The following is a 19,822-nucleotide window of genomic DNA, read 5'->3' on the forward strand; positions in this document are numbered from 1 at the left end:
CCAGATGTCAGCGGCCATCTAGGGAAACCAACCAAATCCAACCATTTCTGAAAACTAGGCACCCTGGGGAGTACAGTTGTTGTAAATTGGCAGCGATTGGATTAGCATTAGCGGAATCCATCTTGTATTTAGAGGCTATCTTGTCCATTTTGTGGAATCCATTTTGTATTTCTGGCAGCCATTTTTTTTGCCATGTGCTGCCACGTGCTCACCATGTGCTCTGTCCTCCCTCAGTGTTGACTGCTCTTGTAATCTGCCTAGAAACAAACTATATTTAGCATCTTCCACCTTCGCACATGCCCAGTTGAGTTTTCAGCTGTCCTTGCAGCTGTTAGTAGTATGCAACTGTCAGGATGAGTTTACTAGAATTGTCAAATTGTTAACTCCTCCTACTTGTCAACTGTGCATTTCTATATGACCTTATATGTGCATAAAACCTTCTTCTGTACTTGTACCGTCTTCTTTTTGAGACCCTGTGTGGGTATAAAAGGACCATGCTCCTTCTGTTCGGTGTGCTACTTCATTCAATACCGAAGGTTGCTGTGTGAATGTAGTTCCACCTCATGAGGTTTATTAAACTTTGTATTTTCTATTCCAGTTTCTGTGCCAACTTCTTCCTATTGGTATGAGGACTCTGTGCAGAGAAGGGCGAACCCCTTGCACTGGTAGGCCTAGCTGAGGTCCACTTCTACAAATTGGCGCCCGACACGTGGGGCTCATCGGCGACTCGGTTGCCCGAAGGATTGGTCGCGACGAAGGACTGGAATCTCGCTCTGGACGCGATCGCTGCCCAATGAGACCCGAGTCTTGGCAACCACAGCGTTTTTCCTTTCTTTTTGATCTGACCATCCAGGTGGTGCCGGTCCTCGACTGAGATCTCTTCTGTTGATTCGCCGTGCAGTGACCATTTGGTCGATTTTAGAACTTGGCAGTTGGAACCTGGAAACCAAGTGATTGGTAAGAGTCATTCTGCGGCGCTTGCTGTTGGTTTTTATGCCTGGGATTGGTAAGGTAGTTTAGTAACACTTACTGCGGCTTTTGTATTTTGGAATTTGTGTTGGCCAACTTGGATTTCTATGAGATTCATATATAAATTGCAATTTATTTAGGCAGGTAATGAGGAGAATTTTCTCTATCTGAATTGATTTGAACGGCACATCGTACTAAAGGTACCTTAAATGCTACTTTGATTATAATACTGCATATTCTGCACTATTTTTGGCATGCCTGTTTTTAGCACACTTCGTAGGATGTGTTGCTTTTGTAGTGGTACCAGTTTGAGACTCGAAGCACAACCGCCCCCCCCCCCCGGAGGGGACGCCTAATAGGGATATGTATATTAAGTATGGTCTTTCTTCTATAAAATACAGCACATTATGGAATAAATACACTCGTAAGGATCCTGAGTTGCGTTGGCCTATGCATGGGTCATTTGATTTACGAAAGATTGAGTATGTGGGACAATGTATGTTTAAGCGAAAGACTAGGCAAGATATGTTTGACTGTGTACGAATGTGGGAGAAAGAAGTGCGTGAACGAATGAAGCGTGAGCAAGCCTTGATTGAAAAGGAACAGCAAAAGAACATTTATGCGAAAGCATTAGAGTTGAAAAACAAAGAAATAAAAGTTAAAAGAGAGCGAAGATAGGGAGCGCAATTTACAGGTAACTGCCAATACGCTGTTCGGCGGCCCCTTTATCCTCTACTTAATAAACCACAAGATGGTTTCTTATTATAAGATCATCCTCCACCTCCACCTCCGTATACTGTTCCTTCTGCCCCTCATGAGTCAGATGAAGACTCTGGTTCTGAGGACCACAAGGCACGAGAAACTCGTTCTATGTTGACCGCTGAGCGTGCGTCCCAGCTTAGATCTGCTGCTCGTAAAGCAGTTCGTAACACTGCCCCCGCCTCTGAACTTCTAGATAGTATGAAAGGGTGGCAGGAAAGGGAGCAGCTGTATTTTACTTAGGTGTTTGCCGCAGAGGTACTTGAGCTGTTTAGGAAATATTCTGAGGAGTTAGAGCCCGACGATGTAGCAGATAATTGTAAGCAAATGCGTGATGGTCTTTTTGTTTTCTCCCAGGTGACTGATACAATCAGGCGTTTGGTTAAACTGCGTGTTGATGCAGTCCGTTCGCGAGAGGAGAAAAAGGCTGCAGACGTAGCTGCACAGACATCTCAGACCGGCATGGCACAAGCTTCTATCTTCGGACAAGATAAGACTATGATAGTTCATGCGAAACCCAGGAGGCCACGCCTTTGTATGTTCCTCCTAAAGGAACGGGTACAAGTGATAAGGCTTCTATCGATGCAAAGGGTTATTTTATTTATAATTGGGTTTACACTCCTTGGAATAGGGTGGATGTCATGGCACTTAAAACTGCATTGCCTGATCCGCGGAAAAATCCAGCTGCTTTTTATGAGGAAGTTGAGGGTGCTATTAGCTCTTGTACTATGACTTTGCCTGATATTGATTTATTTTTCGAATTGATATTACCGCCTGATATGTGGAGAACTGTTCGTAAAATTGATGATCGTGCAGCTTTTGGGGCGTTATGGAAAGACTTGGAACAAATGGATGTAGAAAGGGAACCCACACAGAAGCCATGTCAGTTAATTTTAGATCTTCCCGCAGCTATATTAGTTAAGTTAAAAACGATTATTCCCCCTAAAAAGATAGATTGGACTGTTTTAGCGTCTTGTAAGCAAAAGGCAGATGAATCGGTCTCTGATTTCTTTACACGCTTTGAAGAAGCATTCCACAATTTTAGTGGCCAGTCATTGACAGATGACACGGGCAGACATCGGTTTGTCGATAAATATGTCGCAAACCTGTTGCCAGGAATAGCTAGTCGCCTAAAAGCCAGTGAGAGTTCATGGACTACCTCTTCTCCGGTTTCTCTCTTGACTATGGCTCAGTATTATGAACGCCAGGAATTAAGAAGCAAAGGGTAATGAGGATAAGAAGACTAAAGAATTAAAAACGAAGGTTATGTTGGCTCAGGCCTATGGTCCGCCTTTTAGAGTTAGTGATAGAGGTGGACGTGGATCTTATGGTTCGTCTTTCCCTTCTTATACTCGTTCGAATTTGTCTGTTGACCAGTGCGCGTACTGTAAGAAATTTGGGCATTGGGCTTCCGATTGTCCAGCACTGCGTGCTCAGCAGTGTCCACGTGGTCGGGGACAAATGAGAAATCGTTCAGGATATTCAGGGCCTAGAGGAAGCACAGGTGATCGTGCTAGGTTTGATGCTAATATACATGGGAAGGATGGGTTTAAAACTTTTGATAGAAGGAACCAATATCAAATGTCTGACTATGTGCCGTCTGATTTTCAAGATTCTGCTTATGCATAGAATTGCCTAGGATGCGGTAAGGAATCAGTTGAAGTTCCAGTAGATCAGAGGGGTCCCTATGTTACAGCACATGTTTTTGGTTCTACCGATCAGTTTCTGGTTGATACAGGGGCTACTCGTAGCGCCTTGTCTAAACAATTGGTTCCAAGGGCTCCCCTGTCTGGCTTACCCATTACATCGATAGGTTTCGATGGAACCCCTTCCCTTAGCCCACTGTCACAACCACTTGCATTCCATGTGGATAAATTTACTGCTCCATGTCCATTTTTGCTTTCCCCGAATACACCAGACAATATTGTGGGTCTTGATATGCTCAAGTATTTCAGGGCTACGATACGATGTTCTCCAGAAGGTGTACGTGTTATCTTGAATGACAACCATCCTGTGACGGAGAGAGCTTGTCTTGTTAAAGAGGATATTGCATTAGCTTCACTCCCTAGTTCTTTGTGGGCTACTTCAGACACTGATGTAGGGCAAATGGTTATTCCACCAGTACACATTAGTGTCAAGGAGGGCGCTGTGCTGCCACGTTTGACTCAATACAAAATTTCACAGGAAGGTGAAGAAGCACTCATACGTATTGTCCATGATCTCACTGAAGTGGGGGTTGTTGAGGAAGTTCCTTACAATGTTTGTAACAGTCCGATTCTTCCTATTCTGAAAAAAGATACTGACACTAGGATTTACCGATCCATTATTGATTTGCGAGAAGTTAACAAGATTGTAGTACCACAATACCCTGTGGTTTCTGACATAACGACACTTCTTACTTTGGTTCCTCCGACAGCAACTACATTCCCTGTGATAGACTTGAAGAATGCTTTCTTTTCGATCCCTATTCATCCTGATAGCCAATAGTTGTTCGGTTTCACTTTGAATAATCGATCGTATAGATTTTGTAGAGTTCCTCAAGCCTATACTGAGAGTCCTAGTATTTACAGTCAAGCATTAAAAAGACAACTTGATTCTTTCGTTTTACCTGAAGGTGTGGCTCTCATACAATATGTCGATGACATCTTGTTGGCAGCCGATACCTCTGAACAGTGTGAAAAATGTACTTTGTACTTGCTTTCTTTTATTGCTTCCCATCCTCACAAAGTGTCACGAAAGAAATTGCAATATTGTAGACCGAAGGTAACCTACTTAGGTCACCTTCTGTCTAAGAAGGGACGTGCACTCACACCAGATCGCATTCAAGCTATTTTAGACACACCAGTGCCCCGTACTCAGAAAGATGTCCGTGCATTCATTGGTCTTACTTCTTTCTGTAGGCAATGGATATTAGGGTTTTCACACATTGTTAAACCCTTGCTAGCACTTTTGACTAAAGATACTCCAATGCCCCTCCCATGGACAGATGAATGTGAGACTGCTTTCCGACAGGTACAACAAGCTCTTTGTTCAGCACTAGTGTTAGGTACTCCAGATTATAGGAAGCCTTTTACACTCTATGTACATGAGAAAGATGGACGCACATTGTCAGTTTTAGTGCAGACACACGGTGACAAACAGCGTCCCTGCGCATATTTTTCAGCAATACTTGATCTTGTTGCTCGTGCGTTACCTGGATGCCTCCGTTCAGTTGCAGCAACAGCTGTGTCAATACGTCAGAGTGAAGGGATAGTTTTGTCACATAAGCTGTTGGTGCTAGTACCCCATGCGGTTGATGCCCTTTTACATCAGACGAAGACGCAGCATTTAAACTAGTGCTCGTCTGACAGGATACGAATTGACATTGTTGGCCCCTCACATTACACTGCAGAGATGTGCAACACTAAACCCAGCCACTTTGTTGCCATACCCGGTGACTCAGTCTCAGTCACAGGAATCTCATGACTGTATATTCCTTACTGAGGAACAGACAAAGGGTCGTGTCGATTTGCAAGACACGCCCCTTTCAAGTGTTGATGGGGAACTATGGGTTGATGGGTCCTGTTTGAAGTTACCAGACGGTACAACGTCAGCGGCATATGCAATTACATCACTTCAGACGGTAGTTGAGACAGCTCGTATTCCACAGAAGTCAGCTCAGGCAGCTGAGCTAATAGCTTTGACACGAGCGTGTGAACGTAGTACTGACTTATCTGTGAACATTTATACAGATAGTCGCTATGCTTTCGGAGTGCCTCATGATTCAGTCCTGTATAGTGTAGCGACACCCGTCTTGACCCTCGGTGAAGCAACCAACGGCTGCCCAGGGATAAGAGCTCCCGACGATTGTTTTCAACGACAAGCTGATCATGTCCACAATGAGATCAACTGTTGCTAAGAGAAAGATCATTTGTGCTATAGGGTTTGTTGTTGCTATGGTGGCTGTAGCAGTAATAACCTGGTTCGTTGAGAAAGTGGCTCCTGCTCGAGAGCTTTTGATCGCCACTACTCCAGTATCAGTTGAACACCACTACTTTACGCTTCCCTACCATGAGCAGAAGCATCGACAATCCTACTTAAATAATACCTTTATCCAGATGTTGCATCATACTCATAATGCCACAAATACTACCAACTGTTGGGTGTGTGGGATGATACCTGCACATTAAAAGAAAGGAGGAACACCTTCTATTCCTCTTCCCTGGTTCTTGTCAAGCATGGTATGCGCTTTTGTTTGCATCTGGAAGACGTACAGTAGGCGGGCTTCTTTTTCGCCTTAATAAAGTATGCTACCAAGATAAAGATGGTTATCCTCAAGCCAAAGGGACCGAATGGGAAGAGTATTAACCGGACAATATTTCAACACCATGTCTTCACAAATATGAGAACTTTTACCAGTAATGAACAATTTGTGATTTCTTTTACTAGAGCTAAAGCAGATCTATGTATAAGCAGTATTGGGAGAATTCCAGTGGGAAAAGCGAATGTACTGTAATTCTGACTATTGAAGGTGTAAACAACAGTAGTTTTATAGCCTCACATAATACTTACTTTATATGTGGTAGCCAAGGATATTATCAACTACCTGCTGGGTGGTCAGGTGTGTGCTATGTGTCCTTTCTATTGCCCCCTGTGTTTCTGGCACCTGCAACATACCACCGGGACCTTAAATTATTCGACGATATCTCTAGAAATAGATACAGAAGGACAATAAGTGCTGACGAAGTAGACCAAACTGATACCACTCTGCAACAATATGTCGATTTTAATTTAGGTTTGTTCTTCTTTGTGGGTGCTGCATTAAACAGTAGGAAAATAAGACGACTGACTGGTAACAGCTTCCACAACTCTAATCAGACAGCTATGGCACTTGGGAACATTACGGAGGAGCTGCAAATTGCAAGGATTGTAGCTCTCCAGAACCGAATGGTTCTAGATGTGGTTCTGGCTGATCGAGGTGGTGCATGTCGCATCATTGGTAGCAGCTGTTGCGTATTCATACCTGATCACTCACCTTCAGTATATGACGCAATATCAAAACTGCATAAAATTGCTGCAGAAATTCAGAGACTGGTACTTGGACTTTTGCTGGATGGTTTTGGACTCTTGTTTCTGCTTGGAGCTGGAAGCTACTGACTATCCTGTGTGTAATGATTACGATACTTTTTAAATGCTGTGTATGTATCCAATGTGGTCCAATGCTTTGCTCCATTTGCATCTCGGTCTGTATACCTGTCCAAAGGAATGTTGCAGAAACAAAGGCCCAACAAATGTTGAATAAAGAGGTGCCTGAAATAATGCTAATAGATGTACGGGATGCATATTTAGATTACCCCAGAGGAACGAATGTCTTCAGCTAATGCTAAAAGGGTCGTCTGTTGTAAATTGGCAGCGATTGGATGAGCATTAGCGGAATCCATCTTGTATTTAGAGGCTATTTTGTCCATTTTGTGGAATTCATTTTGTATTTCTGGCAGCCATTTTGTTTGCCATGTGCTGCCACGTGCTCACCATGTGCTCTGTCCTCCCTCAGTGTTGACTGCTCTTGTAATTTGCCTAGAAACAAACTATATTTAGCATCTTCCACCTTCGCACATGCCCAGTTGCGTTTTCAGCTGTCCTTGCAGCTGTTAGTAGTATGTAACTGTCAGGATGTGTTTACTAGCATTGGCAAACTGTAATACCGAAGGGTGCTGTGTGAATGTAGTTCCACCTCATGAGGTTTATTAAACTTTGTATTTTCTATTCCAGTTTCTGTGCCAACGTCTTCCTATTGGTCTGAGGACTCTGTGCAGAGAAGGGCGAACCCCTTGCACTGGTAGGCCTAGCTGAGGTCCACTTCTACACAGTAAGGTATGGCTTGTGTGGATCCCCCAATGTTCGTTTCCCTACCCAGAATCCCCGGAAAACCTCAAATGTTGATTTTGTTAGCTAAATTTAAGGTTTGAAGGGGATTCCGGGTAGGGAAACTTTGGGGTATCCACGCAAGCCATATCTCCCTGAACTCCCCCGGGTGTCTATTTTTCAGAAATGTCTAGGTTTGGTAGGTTTCCCCGATGGCCGCCGAGCGTGGGACCAAAAATGCAGATGGCCCCCCTTGCAAAACCAGGACGTTTTCTTATAGGGCGCAACTGCGTTTTTGGTCCCGGGGTCGGCAACCATCTAGGGAACCTACCAAGCCCACACATTTCCGAAAACTAGACACCGGGGGAAGGCCAGGGAGGTGTGACTTGCGTGTACCCCTAAAATGTTCCTACCGAGAATCCCATGCAAACCTCAAATTTTGCTGAAAATCCCCCACACTTTTCATAAATTTCTGTGTGGAAAAGTTGTGGCATCACTGGGCTGACACAAATTTCCTTCCACCCAGCATTCCCCCAGGTCTCCCGATAAAAATGGTACCTCACTCGTGTGGGTAGGCCAAGTACCCGCGACAGGCAAAGGCCCAAAACGTTTTGTGGAGACATCAAAATTATCACCAAACGATCTGCTTTTGCAGGACGGTCACATGGGTTTTTAGTTCCGGGCTTGGCAGCCATCTAGGGAATCCTACCAAACCCATACATTTCTAAAAACTAGAAACTCAGAGGAGTCCAGGGAGGTATGGCTTGTGTGTACCCCCAAAGTTTTCCTACCCAAAATCTCCAGCAGACATCAAATTTTGCTGGAGAAAAAAAAAATAACATTTCTCTCAAATTTCTGTGTGGAAAATTTGTGGGATCACCGGGCTGACACAAATTTCCTACCACCCAGCATTTCCCCATGTCTCCAAATACGAATGGTACCTCACTGATGTGGGTGAGTCAAGTACCCGCAACAGGCAAGGGCCCTAAATGCATTGTGGAGACTTCACATAAATGACCTGGTTTTGCGGGGGGGGTTAGAGGGGGGGTCCTGGGTTTTTGCCCTAGGCTCAGCGGCCATCTAGGGAAACCTACCAAACCCACACATTAGTGATAACTAGAGTCCAGTGAGGTATGGCTTGCGTGGATCGCCCAATGTTTCCCTACCCAGAATACCCTGCAAACCTCAAATTTAGCTGAAAAAAAAAATCACTTTTTCCACACATGTTTGTGTAGGATCACACATGTCCTACCACCCAGCCTTCCCTTTTTCCTCCTGAGTAAAATGATACCTCACTTGTATGGGTGGGCCAAAGGCCTGTGACTGGGAAGGGCCGAAAACAGGGATTAAGGGTATAGCACTGCGAATTCTAAGCGCTATATATATTTTTAAAATGGTTTTTTAGCTGATTCTTCATTGGACAGCCACACTTGTGAGGTATCATTTTACTCGGGAGACCAAGGGCAGCGCTGGGTGGTAGGACATTTGTGCCGGCACACTGATCCCACAAAAAAAAAGTGTGGAAAAAGTGATTTTTTTCAGCTAAATTTGAGGTTTGCCAGAGATTCTGGGTAGAAAAATGTTAGGGGATCCACGCAAGCCATTCCTCACAGGACTCCCCAGGCTTTCTAGTTTTCAGAAATGTGTGGGTTTGGTAAGTTTCCCTAGATGCCGCGAGCCTGGGGCCAAAAAACTAGGTGCACCCCCCGCAAAACCAGGTAGTGTTATATGGGTATTTGAAGTCACCACAGTACGATTTGGGCCATTTCCTGTTGCAGCCACTATGCCTACCCACACAAGTGAGGTAGCATCTTTATCATGAGACTTTGGAGAATGTGGGTTGGGTGGAAGTTTGGTGCCGGCATTGCTAGGGTTTAAAATCTACAGCTAGGCACTTAGCAAAAAAGGGTCAGTTTTCACTGTAAAAATGTGGTGTGTCCACGTTGCGTTTTGGGCCGTTTCCTGTTGTAGAAATTAGGCCTACCCACACAAGTGAGGTACCATTTTTACCTGAAGACTTTGGGGAATGTGGGGTGGGTGGAATTTTGTGGATCCACGCAGATGCCAGAACTTTCCCTCACAGAAATGTGAGGAAAATGAGTTGTGTTATTTTTTTTTAACAAAGTTTGAGGTTTGCAAGGGATTCTGGGTTACAGAACCTGGTGAGAGTCACTCATGTCACCCCTTCCTAGATTTCTCAGGGTGTCTAGTTGTCAAAAATGTATAGGTTTGCTAGGCTTCCCTAGGTGCCAGCTGAGCTAGGGTTCAAAATCCACAGCTAGACACTTTGCAAAAAAAAGGGTCTGTTTTCACTACAAAAATGTGGAGTGCCCACCTGCCTTTTGAGCCTTTTTATGGTCACGAGCTCTAGGCCTACCCACACAAGTGAGGTACCATTTTTATCGGGAGACTTAGGGGGGAACACAGAATTGTAGAGCAACTGTTATTACCTATTGACATTCGATGAATTTCTGCCTTCCAAATGTAAGATAATGTGTAAAAGAAGTCACTTTGAAAAAGGCACATGCTATTATGGGTACCCACAATTTCGGAGAGGTGCAAATAGCTACGGTTTCTAAACCCTATATTTTGTTCCCATTTCAGAAATACATTGGTGTCTTTCATACCGATTTTTCACAGTTTTTATTTTCCAAAATAAATTGCTATATACCCGGTATACAATAAAAACCCATTGCAAGACACTGCTCAGTCATTGGCTCTAGGTTCCTCGGGTTCTTGGTGAACCTACAAGTCCGATATATCCCCACAACCAGTAGGGTCCAGCGGATGTAACGGTATATTGCTTTTCAACTTGTTTTCAATTTTTCCTATTTTCAGCTGTCAGTTTCTAGTAAAAAAAAAACTTGAAGGATCTACACAAATGACCCCTTGCTGAATTCAGAATTTGTCTACTTTTCTGAAACGTATAGCTTTCCAGGATCCATTATTGCTTTCATACACATTTCTACCATTAACTGGAAGGCGGTTGAAAGACAAAAAATAGCAAAAGTAAGCTGTGTCCCAGTAAAATGCAAAAACTGTGTACAACATTTTGGTTCTCTTTCAAAAGTCTGTCTGTCCCTGAAAGCTGGGAAGATGGTGATTTCAGCACCACAAACCCTTTGTGGATGCCATTAGCAGGGAAAAGAACAGACGCTTTCTTCTGCAGCACTTTTTTTTCCCCCCATTTAAAAAAAAAAAAAAAAATGTAGCTGTGTGTTGGCTAATTGTTGGGTCTTCTCCAAGGGAATCAACAAACCCTGAGTACCTTTAAAATCCCCATGCAGTTGGAAGAAAAGGATGCAAATTTGGCATGGATACCTTAAGTGACCAAAAAGTTACTGGAACTTAAGCGCATACAACCCCAAATAAAAAAAAAAAGGCTTAGCACAGAGTGAGGGTGGGGGGTTAGGACTAGAAGCGAAGGGGTTAATATAATACAGGGCCAGGCCCCTCATCTCACTGCTTGCAAAATGCAGCCCCGGTCACAACAGTTAAGAGACCTAGTAATTACAGCACACAGAGGGCCTTCACAGAGTAGAAGTCAGTTTTGATCCAACTTTAAAGAATAGTCGCGCAGGCTTTCACTTGGTCCACCTCACTGATCATGTTACTATAGTTCGGCTGTGCCATATCAGAATAATATCTTTTTGACGCCTGTATGTAGCAAACTCACCACAGTACCCTAATTTACGTTCTGTACTAGCTGACAGCCAACATAACTTTGCTATGGGATGGCTCCGAGTCCTTGTCACCAGCATGATCAAAAATGGGATCTCCAGAAGTCTCTCTATTGTTAACTACTTTTGACAAGATGAGGAAGGCAGATTTGTGGAGTTTTGGTGCTTCTGGGTTTGTAACACGGTCCCGCCCTCTCCAGTATACAGCACACCAACTGATTCAGAAGTTCAAGACATCTCATGAGGTGGGGGTTGAGAGGTGGGTTGAAAAATACCAGAGTAATTGACAAAGGTAGCCCAGAGTACAATAGCTTTGCCTAACACTGCTTGGCGTGGAGTAGTCGGCTTCATCCACAGAGCTAAACACCGAAGTTTCCAAGATCGATCTAGCAATTCAGGATAATATACAATGGGCGAGTTGGGGGTTCACAAACTAAGCAGCCATCCTGTCGCCAGCCAGGTCAAGCAGCTATTGTGTGGAATTGTTGAACATGCAATAAATACTACAATGACCATTGTTCTGGTGACTGTTTCAGTGTGTACAGTGTCATGTTAAATTGTAATACATTTATTACAGGCATGGGGAACCCAAAGGTATAAGGGTACAAGTATTTATAAAGGAACAAGAGGTCCTTTACTGCACAATATTCCTAAGCATAAGCCATAAAAGTAAAATTAATTCTGTGTCAGAAGATCCAAATGGATATACACATGTATTTATTCAGTCATATAACACACTGGAATAATGAAGTGGGGAACAGGAGTACAAGGAGCAGGAACTTCAAAAGCTCAGACACTTTTTAGTGACTGTAAAAATATTAAAAGGGTGGTGTCACATTTCGGTTTAAAGTACCAATGCCATCATAACTTATTTATAGAACATTTTCAATAGTCATGATCACTGTTCCCAATAAGGTGCGCGCGTGCGCTCGCGCGCACCTCTATTACCTGTAGCGCGCAGTGCTGTGTGTGGAGCGCGAGCACACACACAGCACATCCAACGGGAGCGTTCACGCCCCTCCTTTTAAAAGCGAGCGGCGTGAAAAACGGGTGTTTCCTGGCAGAGGTAGCGGCAGGAAAGTCTTGGGCACTTGGTATCTTTTAATATGTAGCGCCCGGCTGCGGTGCCTACTGTGTGCTTTTGTTAAGTATTCATGTTAATTGCAGGGCCGTCAGGAGCTGCGATTAACATGAATAGTTTAACAAAAGCACACAATCAGCCCACAGCCGTGCTTATGTAACAAAAGAAATTCAGCAAGTTTACAAACACGGCGTCTAAAGTTCACGCCGTTTATGTAGACTTGCTGAATATCTTTTGTAACATAAGCACGGCTGTGGGGTGATTGTCTGACTTTGTTGTTTAATTGCAGCTTCAGACGGTGTAGGAGAGTAGGGTCTGCTATCCTATGGTCACCCCAAATTTTTGCTTTTTGCTTCACTGTTTTGTCATATTGAGGCTGTGGGCCTGCCAATCAGACCCCCAGCCTGCTGTTCTCTCTACTAAACTTACACTATGCACCCTAGGTGCATAACCAATTGGAAGTGGATCACCCTGTGAGCCCCTGTACCAGTGTACACTAGGTACCCAGGGCATTGGTGTATCTAAGGCCTGCCAGGGGCTGAAGCATGTATTATGCCACCCCAGGCTTAGCCTAACAAATTTGACACAACTGGCTGATCACTCAGCTGGGGTAAGTTGGTGTAACCACCTCTTACTTAGGTGTAGTATACCTGTACCTAACCTTAAATGGGACACATGGTAACCTATAAGTCACTCCTATGGCAGGCCTTAACAATCCTGAAGGCAGAGTGCTTGGTTCCATGTGAGATGGTGCTCTGGCATGAGCTGAGCCTGTCTGCAGTGGTCGGAACCACTTCCTTCTACTGTTTCCAGATATCGTCATACCATATACTCTTAAGTGCATTATGAACCTCGCGGTTAAATGCTAACTTTGGTTTGGCTTTATCAAAACATGTCGAGTAAGGTGTCATACGAATTGGAATACTAACCCCTCGCCAATTCTGGTGACGGGGTTAGCATTCCACCCTTCTAGAGGGACACGACATGTACAGTACCTGAAACCCGGGTAAAATCAGACATAGCCTCAGCTCCACAAAATGGATGCTGCCACCACAGACACAAGTCTGCCCTCCTGCTGCTGGGAGTCCTTCCAGCTTGGGAGACGTGGACAAAGGGTTTCCTGCCAGGGGAGGTGCGTGCACCACCCCAGACAGGATTTTGTGTATTGGTCAGGTAGGGCTTGAAAGAAACCAGACATGCCTGAGGCTCACAAGGAGCCTCGGTGCATATGCCAGTTCAATCCGGTCCTGGGGCACACCAGTCCCGGGCCTGGGGCGAGCTGGACAAAGGATTGGGGGTGTAACCACCCCCCTTCCTGGTCCCACCCTTAGGGAGGGACCTAGCAGGTAGTCCGGCCCCTAGAATCCGCTTAAAGGTAGGAGCTGTGTCCTAAGACTTCAGACATCCTGGAATCAACTTAACTACAAGAAGAAGATGGGAACTTCGACGCTCTGCCGCACAGAGGACTGAAGCCAATCTCCCCTGTGGTCAGGGAGTGACCACCTTGCTAACGCAAGCACCATCCAGCGAATCAACGTCTGCTTTGCCGCCGCCTCCCGCCCGAGCCCGAGCCCAGAGACTGACAAGACCTGGACATCCAGACCTCTCACCGCCCGATCCACAGTCCCTGAAAAGAAGGAACCCGTGGAGGCACCGAGACACGTGGAGCCAGCCATCTTGAAAAGACCACGACAAGCTGCAAGCGCAACAACCGAGGCTCCCTCCAAGTTGTGCTTTGGGATCTGAGAAGCCCAACACCCGAGCAGCATCTGCACCAAAGGTGAGCCCTCCAGCATCTCCACGATCTGCGTGGGCCCTTCTGCATTTTGCCACTCGACGCGCCTAACCGGTTGCTGGCCCGCTGGCTAGTGGCCATCTTGGCGACGAACTTCAAGAACTACACCGCTGGTCTGGTTGCTCCAGACTGGCCCTTGCTCCTCTCCAAAGGAGCAGTCCCTCTGACCTTGCTGGTCAGAACCATCAGCTTATTTCGGTTTCCACAACAATTGCTTTTGCCAAGGCTTGTTTGCTTCGATCAAGTCGCCGACACCGCCGACAGTGAGAGCCTGCGTGGGACAGCTCGTGAACCGACTCCTGGACGTCGTCGACCTTCAGGGACCACGTGGCTGCAGAGACAAGCTACACCTTTCTTCCTGTTTGCACCCGACATCGCCTGGTACCCACCTGGTGCCACGCTGGTCACTGGCTAGTGACTGTGAACACTGTCCCCTCTGCTTACATGTCTTCTACAACTCCGATCCACCCTTGGATCCACCGCATCTCTTCCGGACCGATCGCCTGCAGCATCTTTGACTACAGGCTCCATTGAACAGATAGAAGAAACCCGACGCACTTCGAGACCTATGCACCCGCTTCCTGTGGGTGAGGTAAAGCTGGCACTCCGGTGCCCAAGTGTAGAGTATCATCTCTAGTGTCTGTGTTTCCAATCTTGAGTTCATAGTCCATCCGGAAGATCCTTTTTGCAGTAACTTTGTAACTTTTACGCACCCATTGAAAACCTATGGGAGCTCGCGTGAAACTATTTGCTCTGCACACGCAACCCGTGGACCTCCTGGTCACTAACTGAAGTTAGCTCCTTGTAGGCCCAGCGATTCTAGAGGCCCTAGGCCTTTTCCCTTTTCTGTTCGTGGTACTTATACCACTATTTTAGTATATGGTTTGAGCGGCCACCAGGGCCTATCCATATAAAGTGCAACTTCTGTGTATTCTAACGTATTCTTGTTTAACGATTTGTGCTCCTGTGCTCATAAAGAGTCTAGGGGATACTTTGAGAAATAAATACATATATATTTTCAATACATATCTGTGTGGTGTCCTTTCATTGGTATAAAAGGGGGTTGCATTTGGTAAAACAGCTTGCTTAACACGTTTCACGAGTTTAGCCTCAAAGACTGCTTAGCCTACGCTACCACTAGGGCAGCTAGTCCGAAAAGGTTGACTTACAACCACACCATAAGGGTTGCTTGGCATGGTACAAGGTGGTCACTTTAACTAGTGAACATCATATACCAGGCCAACTTCTCACAGACGGGCGCTGTGATTAACCTGAAATCTTCAACAAAGTCCCACAATCACCCCTCAGCTGCGCTCTTTTAAGAAAAGAAATGCAGCGACTCTACAAACACGGTGTGTAAAACACACGTCGTGTTTGTAGACTTGCTGAATTTCTCTTCTTAATAGAGCGCAGCTGAGGGGTGATTTACACTTTTCTGTTCTTGGCAGAGTGTGCCACCCGACTTGTATTTTCCCGTTTCTCTCTTTGCATCCAGATATATGATACAACCAGTAACATCATACACAGAGCTTTAAGTGGGATGAAGAAACTGTGGGGGGGAAGGGGTCTCGCAAGGAGATGGCCAGAGTAATCAAGGGCTTAGCTTTAAGATACATAAGCTAAAAATCTGTACTTTTAGCATAGTGCACCGCCCGACTTGTATTTTGCTGTTTCTGCCATTGCATCCAGATATATGATACAAGTAGTAACATTATACCTACAAGTCAGGACTATTAGCTTTGTCAATGGTTGTTAGTTGCATAAGATAAATAAGCAGCAACTATGGCTTGTATACAATATTGAAAAAGCTTGAACTTAAAGCCCTGATGACACCACGACAATGTTGCTGTGCCTGAGTTTAAAAAAAAATAAGGGAAATCCAGAGAGAAAATGACTCTCTTTAAAGGATTTCTCTTCCCCTACAAGGCTCACCTGACATGACGCCATGCCCTAACTTCTCTACTAGTGAGAAGTGAGCAGCGCACATCGATGTGCCTACTCTCACTGCAGTCTGAAAAAAATGGACCACCTGTGCCAGGGCACAAAACAGAGCCCGCTAGAGACCCGGTTTGAGGCCCCCTTTAAAAAACTGCTTATGCTCAGCACTGGTGAGACCCGACCCACTTAAAGCCCTGATCATACCTACTATTGACTTTGCAAATCCTCTGACTGCCTTTCTCTTTCTTTCCCTCTCTTACCAATTTCTCCATTACTCCATTATTGTCATGGCGTGTGTATCCAAATTGCAAATCTGCCTTAAGCCCCCTAACATGGGTTGTATGTGTGGAAATGCACCGTCTTTTCAGTTTTGTAACCAAAGTTTGGAGTGATATTTGGCGCTGCGCACAAGCGCGGTCTGGTTCCTGGCGCACATAGCCATGGCTGCAGCGCACAGAGACCCTACACTGCCGCACACAGAGGAAAAAAATTAGACGGAACATTGGTCATGATACTATTTGTTGATGACGTTTCGATCATCAGGACTTAAACAAATATGCCTGAGATGCAAAAATGCCTGTAAGTAAGATGAAATGTAAAGATGAGAGAGAGGCAGAGATGAAATGTAAAGAGAAGAGAGCAGGAGAAATGAGGTCAGATGACCATAAAAAAAGGAGAAGATTTTTTAGATTGATTAACTAAATCAGCTTTAATAGCATTGGTACTTTAAACGGACATGTGATATGACCGGTTGATTAGTTTTACAGTTACTAAAAAATGTCCGAGCTTTGAAATTCTTGCTTCTTGTTCTGCTGTTCCCCACTTTATTTTTTTTTTTTTTTTTTTTAAAAACCTTTATTTAACAGCATGTGCAGACAAATACGGGCCTACAACCCTCAGGCCGGCCTCGACAATAAAAGGGCACATCAGCAATCAATTATACAACTCAGCAGCATATCAGTACCAGCACGAATAGACCAGGTTACGTTATACACAATTGTGCCGCCGAGCGCCAGGATGATGAGGTTTAATTTTTATAAAGTTTTGAAATAAGTCCATAGCAACAGGTCTGGAAGGATCCGAATCAAAGCAATGCAGTTAGGACTATAGTGGGCAACGATCATCAGAAGAGTCAGCAAGCATTATCCGTAAGGTAATCAATCGCACTCAATGTAATCAGGATAGAAAAGAAGCATATCACATGACGATCCCCAAGCACTACCCACAAGTTCCCAATCCTCCCAACGACCCAAGAAATAAGAAAGGAAAGAGCAAGCGGGAAGGGTAAAGAGTAGAAAGGGAGAAGAGAAAAAGAGAAAAGGAAGAAAGAAAAAGGAGGCCCATAGAAAAAAACCCACAAGGAAATATACCCCCCACCCTACACGCATGCAGAGGCTACGGCCTACCCCCCCCTAGCAGTGTGTCTGTCGCCCCAAAAGAGTACCCGAAATGTAGGAGAAGAGAAAGAGAAGAAAAAGAAAAAGAATGTCACGATTAATCGGAGGAGGGCCAAGGATCTATTCAATGCAAGCAAAAACGTTACCCGCGGTCACCCAACCCCAGGCCCCGACCTAACACCCACGCTACATGTACCTCCAACAGTCACAAGTCCCAGTCCCAGCCATACACGTATCAATGTGCACCAAGAAAAACCCCCCTCCTCAGCCTTGGCCCCTTCGAATCTGCAGTCCAACAGAATCCAATTGCAGTACAGCCAACCTGGGCGGGATGGGCCACCATGGAGTCCGTTGCAGAAATCGAGGTGTAAGAGACAAGTCAAACTGGAGTGAAGCTCGATAGTAAAGGACCGCAGATTGCGCCACTGCTATGCTGTGGCTAGTACAACAGGGAGCAGGACGATGCATAAGTTCCAGAGTAGCGGCCGGCCGATGTACAGGAAGCAAGTCCAGGAGGACGCTCAGAAACGTGGCACCAAAGGACAAAGGAGATGGGCAAAACGGCGTCCGAGACACAAGCTCCGGCCATACCAAGGGAGCAGTATTGTCAGACTCCTCCAGGGCAGAGCCGACGAGTACCGCAGCGGGCACCGGGACACGACCCCCCGTCACTGCCACATACCTCAACTCGGGTGATCCACCGACAGTCGACTGAAGATGTGGCTTAACATGCCGCACTGGAGGATCATCATGGCCAGCTGAAAAAGTCCAATCAAACCGGTCCCCCAAACCAGTGAAAGAGTCGCAGAAGGCCAACCGCAGGTCCTCCAGTGCTGCCAGGATGTCGCGAAGCCCCAGCGGTGGATCAAGGATGGAGGGTGCTGTTGCGTCCGCCATCTTAGACAAGCAACCACCAAGCGCCCCGGGAAGCAAGCCCCCCTCACCAGCCATCGGTATCTGGAAAGCGACGAGCTCTCTGCGGGGCCCCGGTGGTGCAGGAAACGTGGAGGCAGCCGGTCGTGGAGAGGCTGCAAGGACAGGGGAATCTGTGGTGCAGGGAAACCCACCGGCAGGACCAGGGTTCCCGATGCGGAAGATGGCGGCCGCTGCTGTAGACTGCAACAAAGAAGCGATCCCGGCCCTCTCCCAGCTGGGCCGGGATACAGTATACGGGAGCCGGATACAATGTTGCGAGCGAGGCGCGCTGGGCAGCCGAGCATGGAAAAGGGCTGCTGCGAGGATCCCAGCGCCGCGCTCCAGGTCCGGTGCACCGGCTCCTCCCTCTCCACAGCGGCCGCTGCTATCGTTGTCGCCGCCGGCCGCCCCCACTAAACAATAGCCCGGCTGCGACCGCTTGGAAGGCCGGAATGGTAACCGGGGCTCAACTCCGCCGGGGCAGCTCCGTTCTCGACCGGAGTCACAGTAACGTGGTCAGGAACGTGGCGCTGGTAAGCGTAGGGCTCGGAGGCGCAGGATTCTTGCCAGGATATCGACGAAGGGCGCAAGGGTCGGCGGAGCCGAAGAGCTAGGCGGCCATCTCGGCTGCAGGCTAGGCTCCTCCCCCACTTTATTATTTTTGTGTTACATGACTGCATAAATACATGTATATATTTATTTGAATCTTCTGACAGAATTAAATGTACTTCTATGATTTATGATTAGGACTATTCTCTGCAGTGAGAGACCTCTAGTTCCTTTATAAATGTTAAATTGTAAAATATCACAACACCTTATTAGCCGATGTGGTTTCAGCAACAAACTTCTAAAACAAAACAAAACAAAACTAAAATTAAAAATACAAGCGTTGTAAACTTTTTTGCATTCACTATTATCCTTTTTGCACATGCAAGGGATGGCCGAATTTAGAAAAGTAAACCTTTCTTTTGTGTCACTCAGACAGCAGACGTTCCAGTCTTTTGAGACCATTAACAAACCGAAAACCCTAATCTGTTTCAAAATCAGCTGCTCCTCAAGATACGAAAAACTATACATATTTGGATATTATCGGGCAGAGGAGTTTTTTGATTCTATATCATTTTTGAAAAGTCTCAGGTAAGCGTGAATTTAAATGTGCACTTTTCCTGAGTTCATTGTGAAATTTCACAAGGGACGAAACGAAAGCACCGAATGTTCAATCTCCCTGGATAAACATACACCCATCGAGACAACTACTGGTTGTAATCCTCAGATTCCCTCACCTTCATCTCAATTACAGTCTGAAGAGCTTTCGTCTTTGCAGAATCAGGAGCGTTTTCGAACCTGCGATGCATCTCCTGTAACGAGAGAGAAAGGAGGATAAGCAAAAAAACAGATAACTACCGTTCAAAGCCGTCATCTCAAGCAAAGGGAACTATTGTCA

At 45.7% G+C, this 19,822-nt stretch overlaps 1 protein-coding gene across 11 annotated transcripts in view; it reads right to left on the bottom strand.

Moving 5' to 3' along the window:
* ERC1 (ELKS/RAB6-interacting/CAST family member 1) overlaps positions 1 to 19,822 on the bottom strand; it is a 1,928,212-nt gene that overhangs the window by 1,395,251 nt on the left and 513,139 nt on the right. For all 11 annotated transcript variants that reach the window (XM_085652245.1, XM_085652246.1, XM_085652244.1 and 8 more), the window contains one exon: positions 19,662 to 19,736. In XM_085652245.1, coding sequence (XP_085508371.1) covers positions 19,662 to 19,736 — 75 coding nt within the window. The remainder of the gene's footprint in view (positions 1 to 19,661; positions 19,737 to 19,822) is intronic.

This window comes from Triturus cristatus, chromosome 4_1, assembly GCF_964204655.1.
Source record: "Triturus cristatus chromosome 4_1, aTriCri1.1, whole genome shotgun sequence".
NCBI classification, from domain to species: Eukaryota; Metazoa; Chordata; class Amphibia; order Caudata; family Salamandridae; genus Triturus; species Triturus cristatus.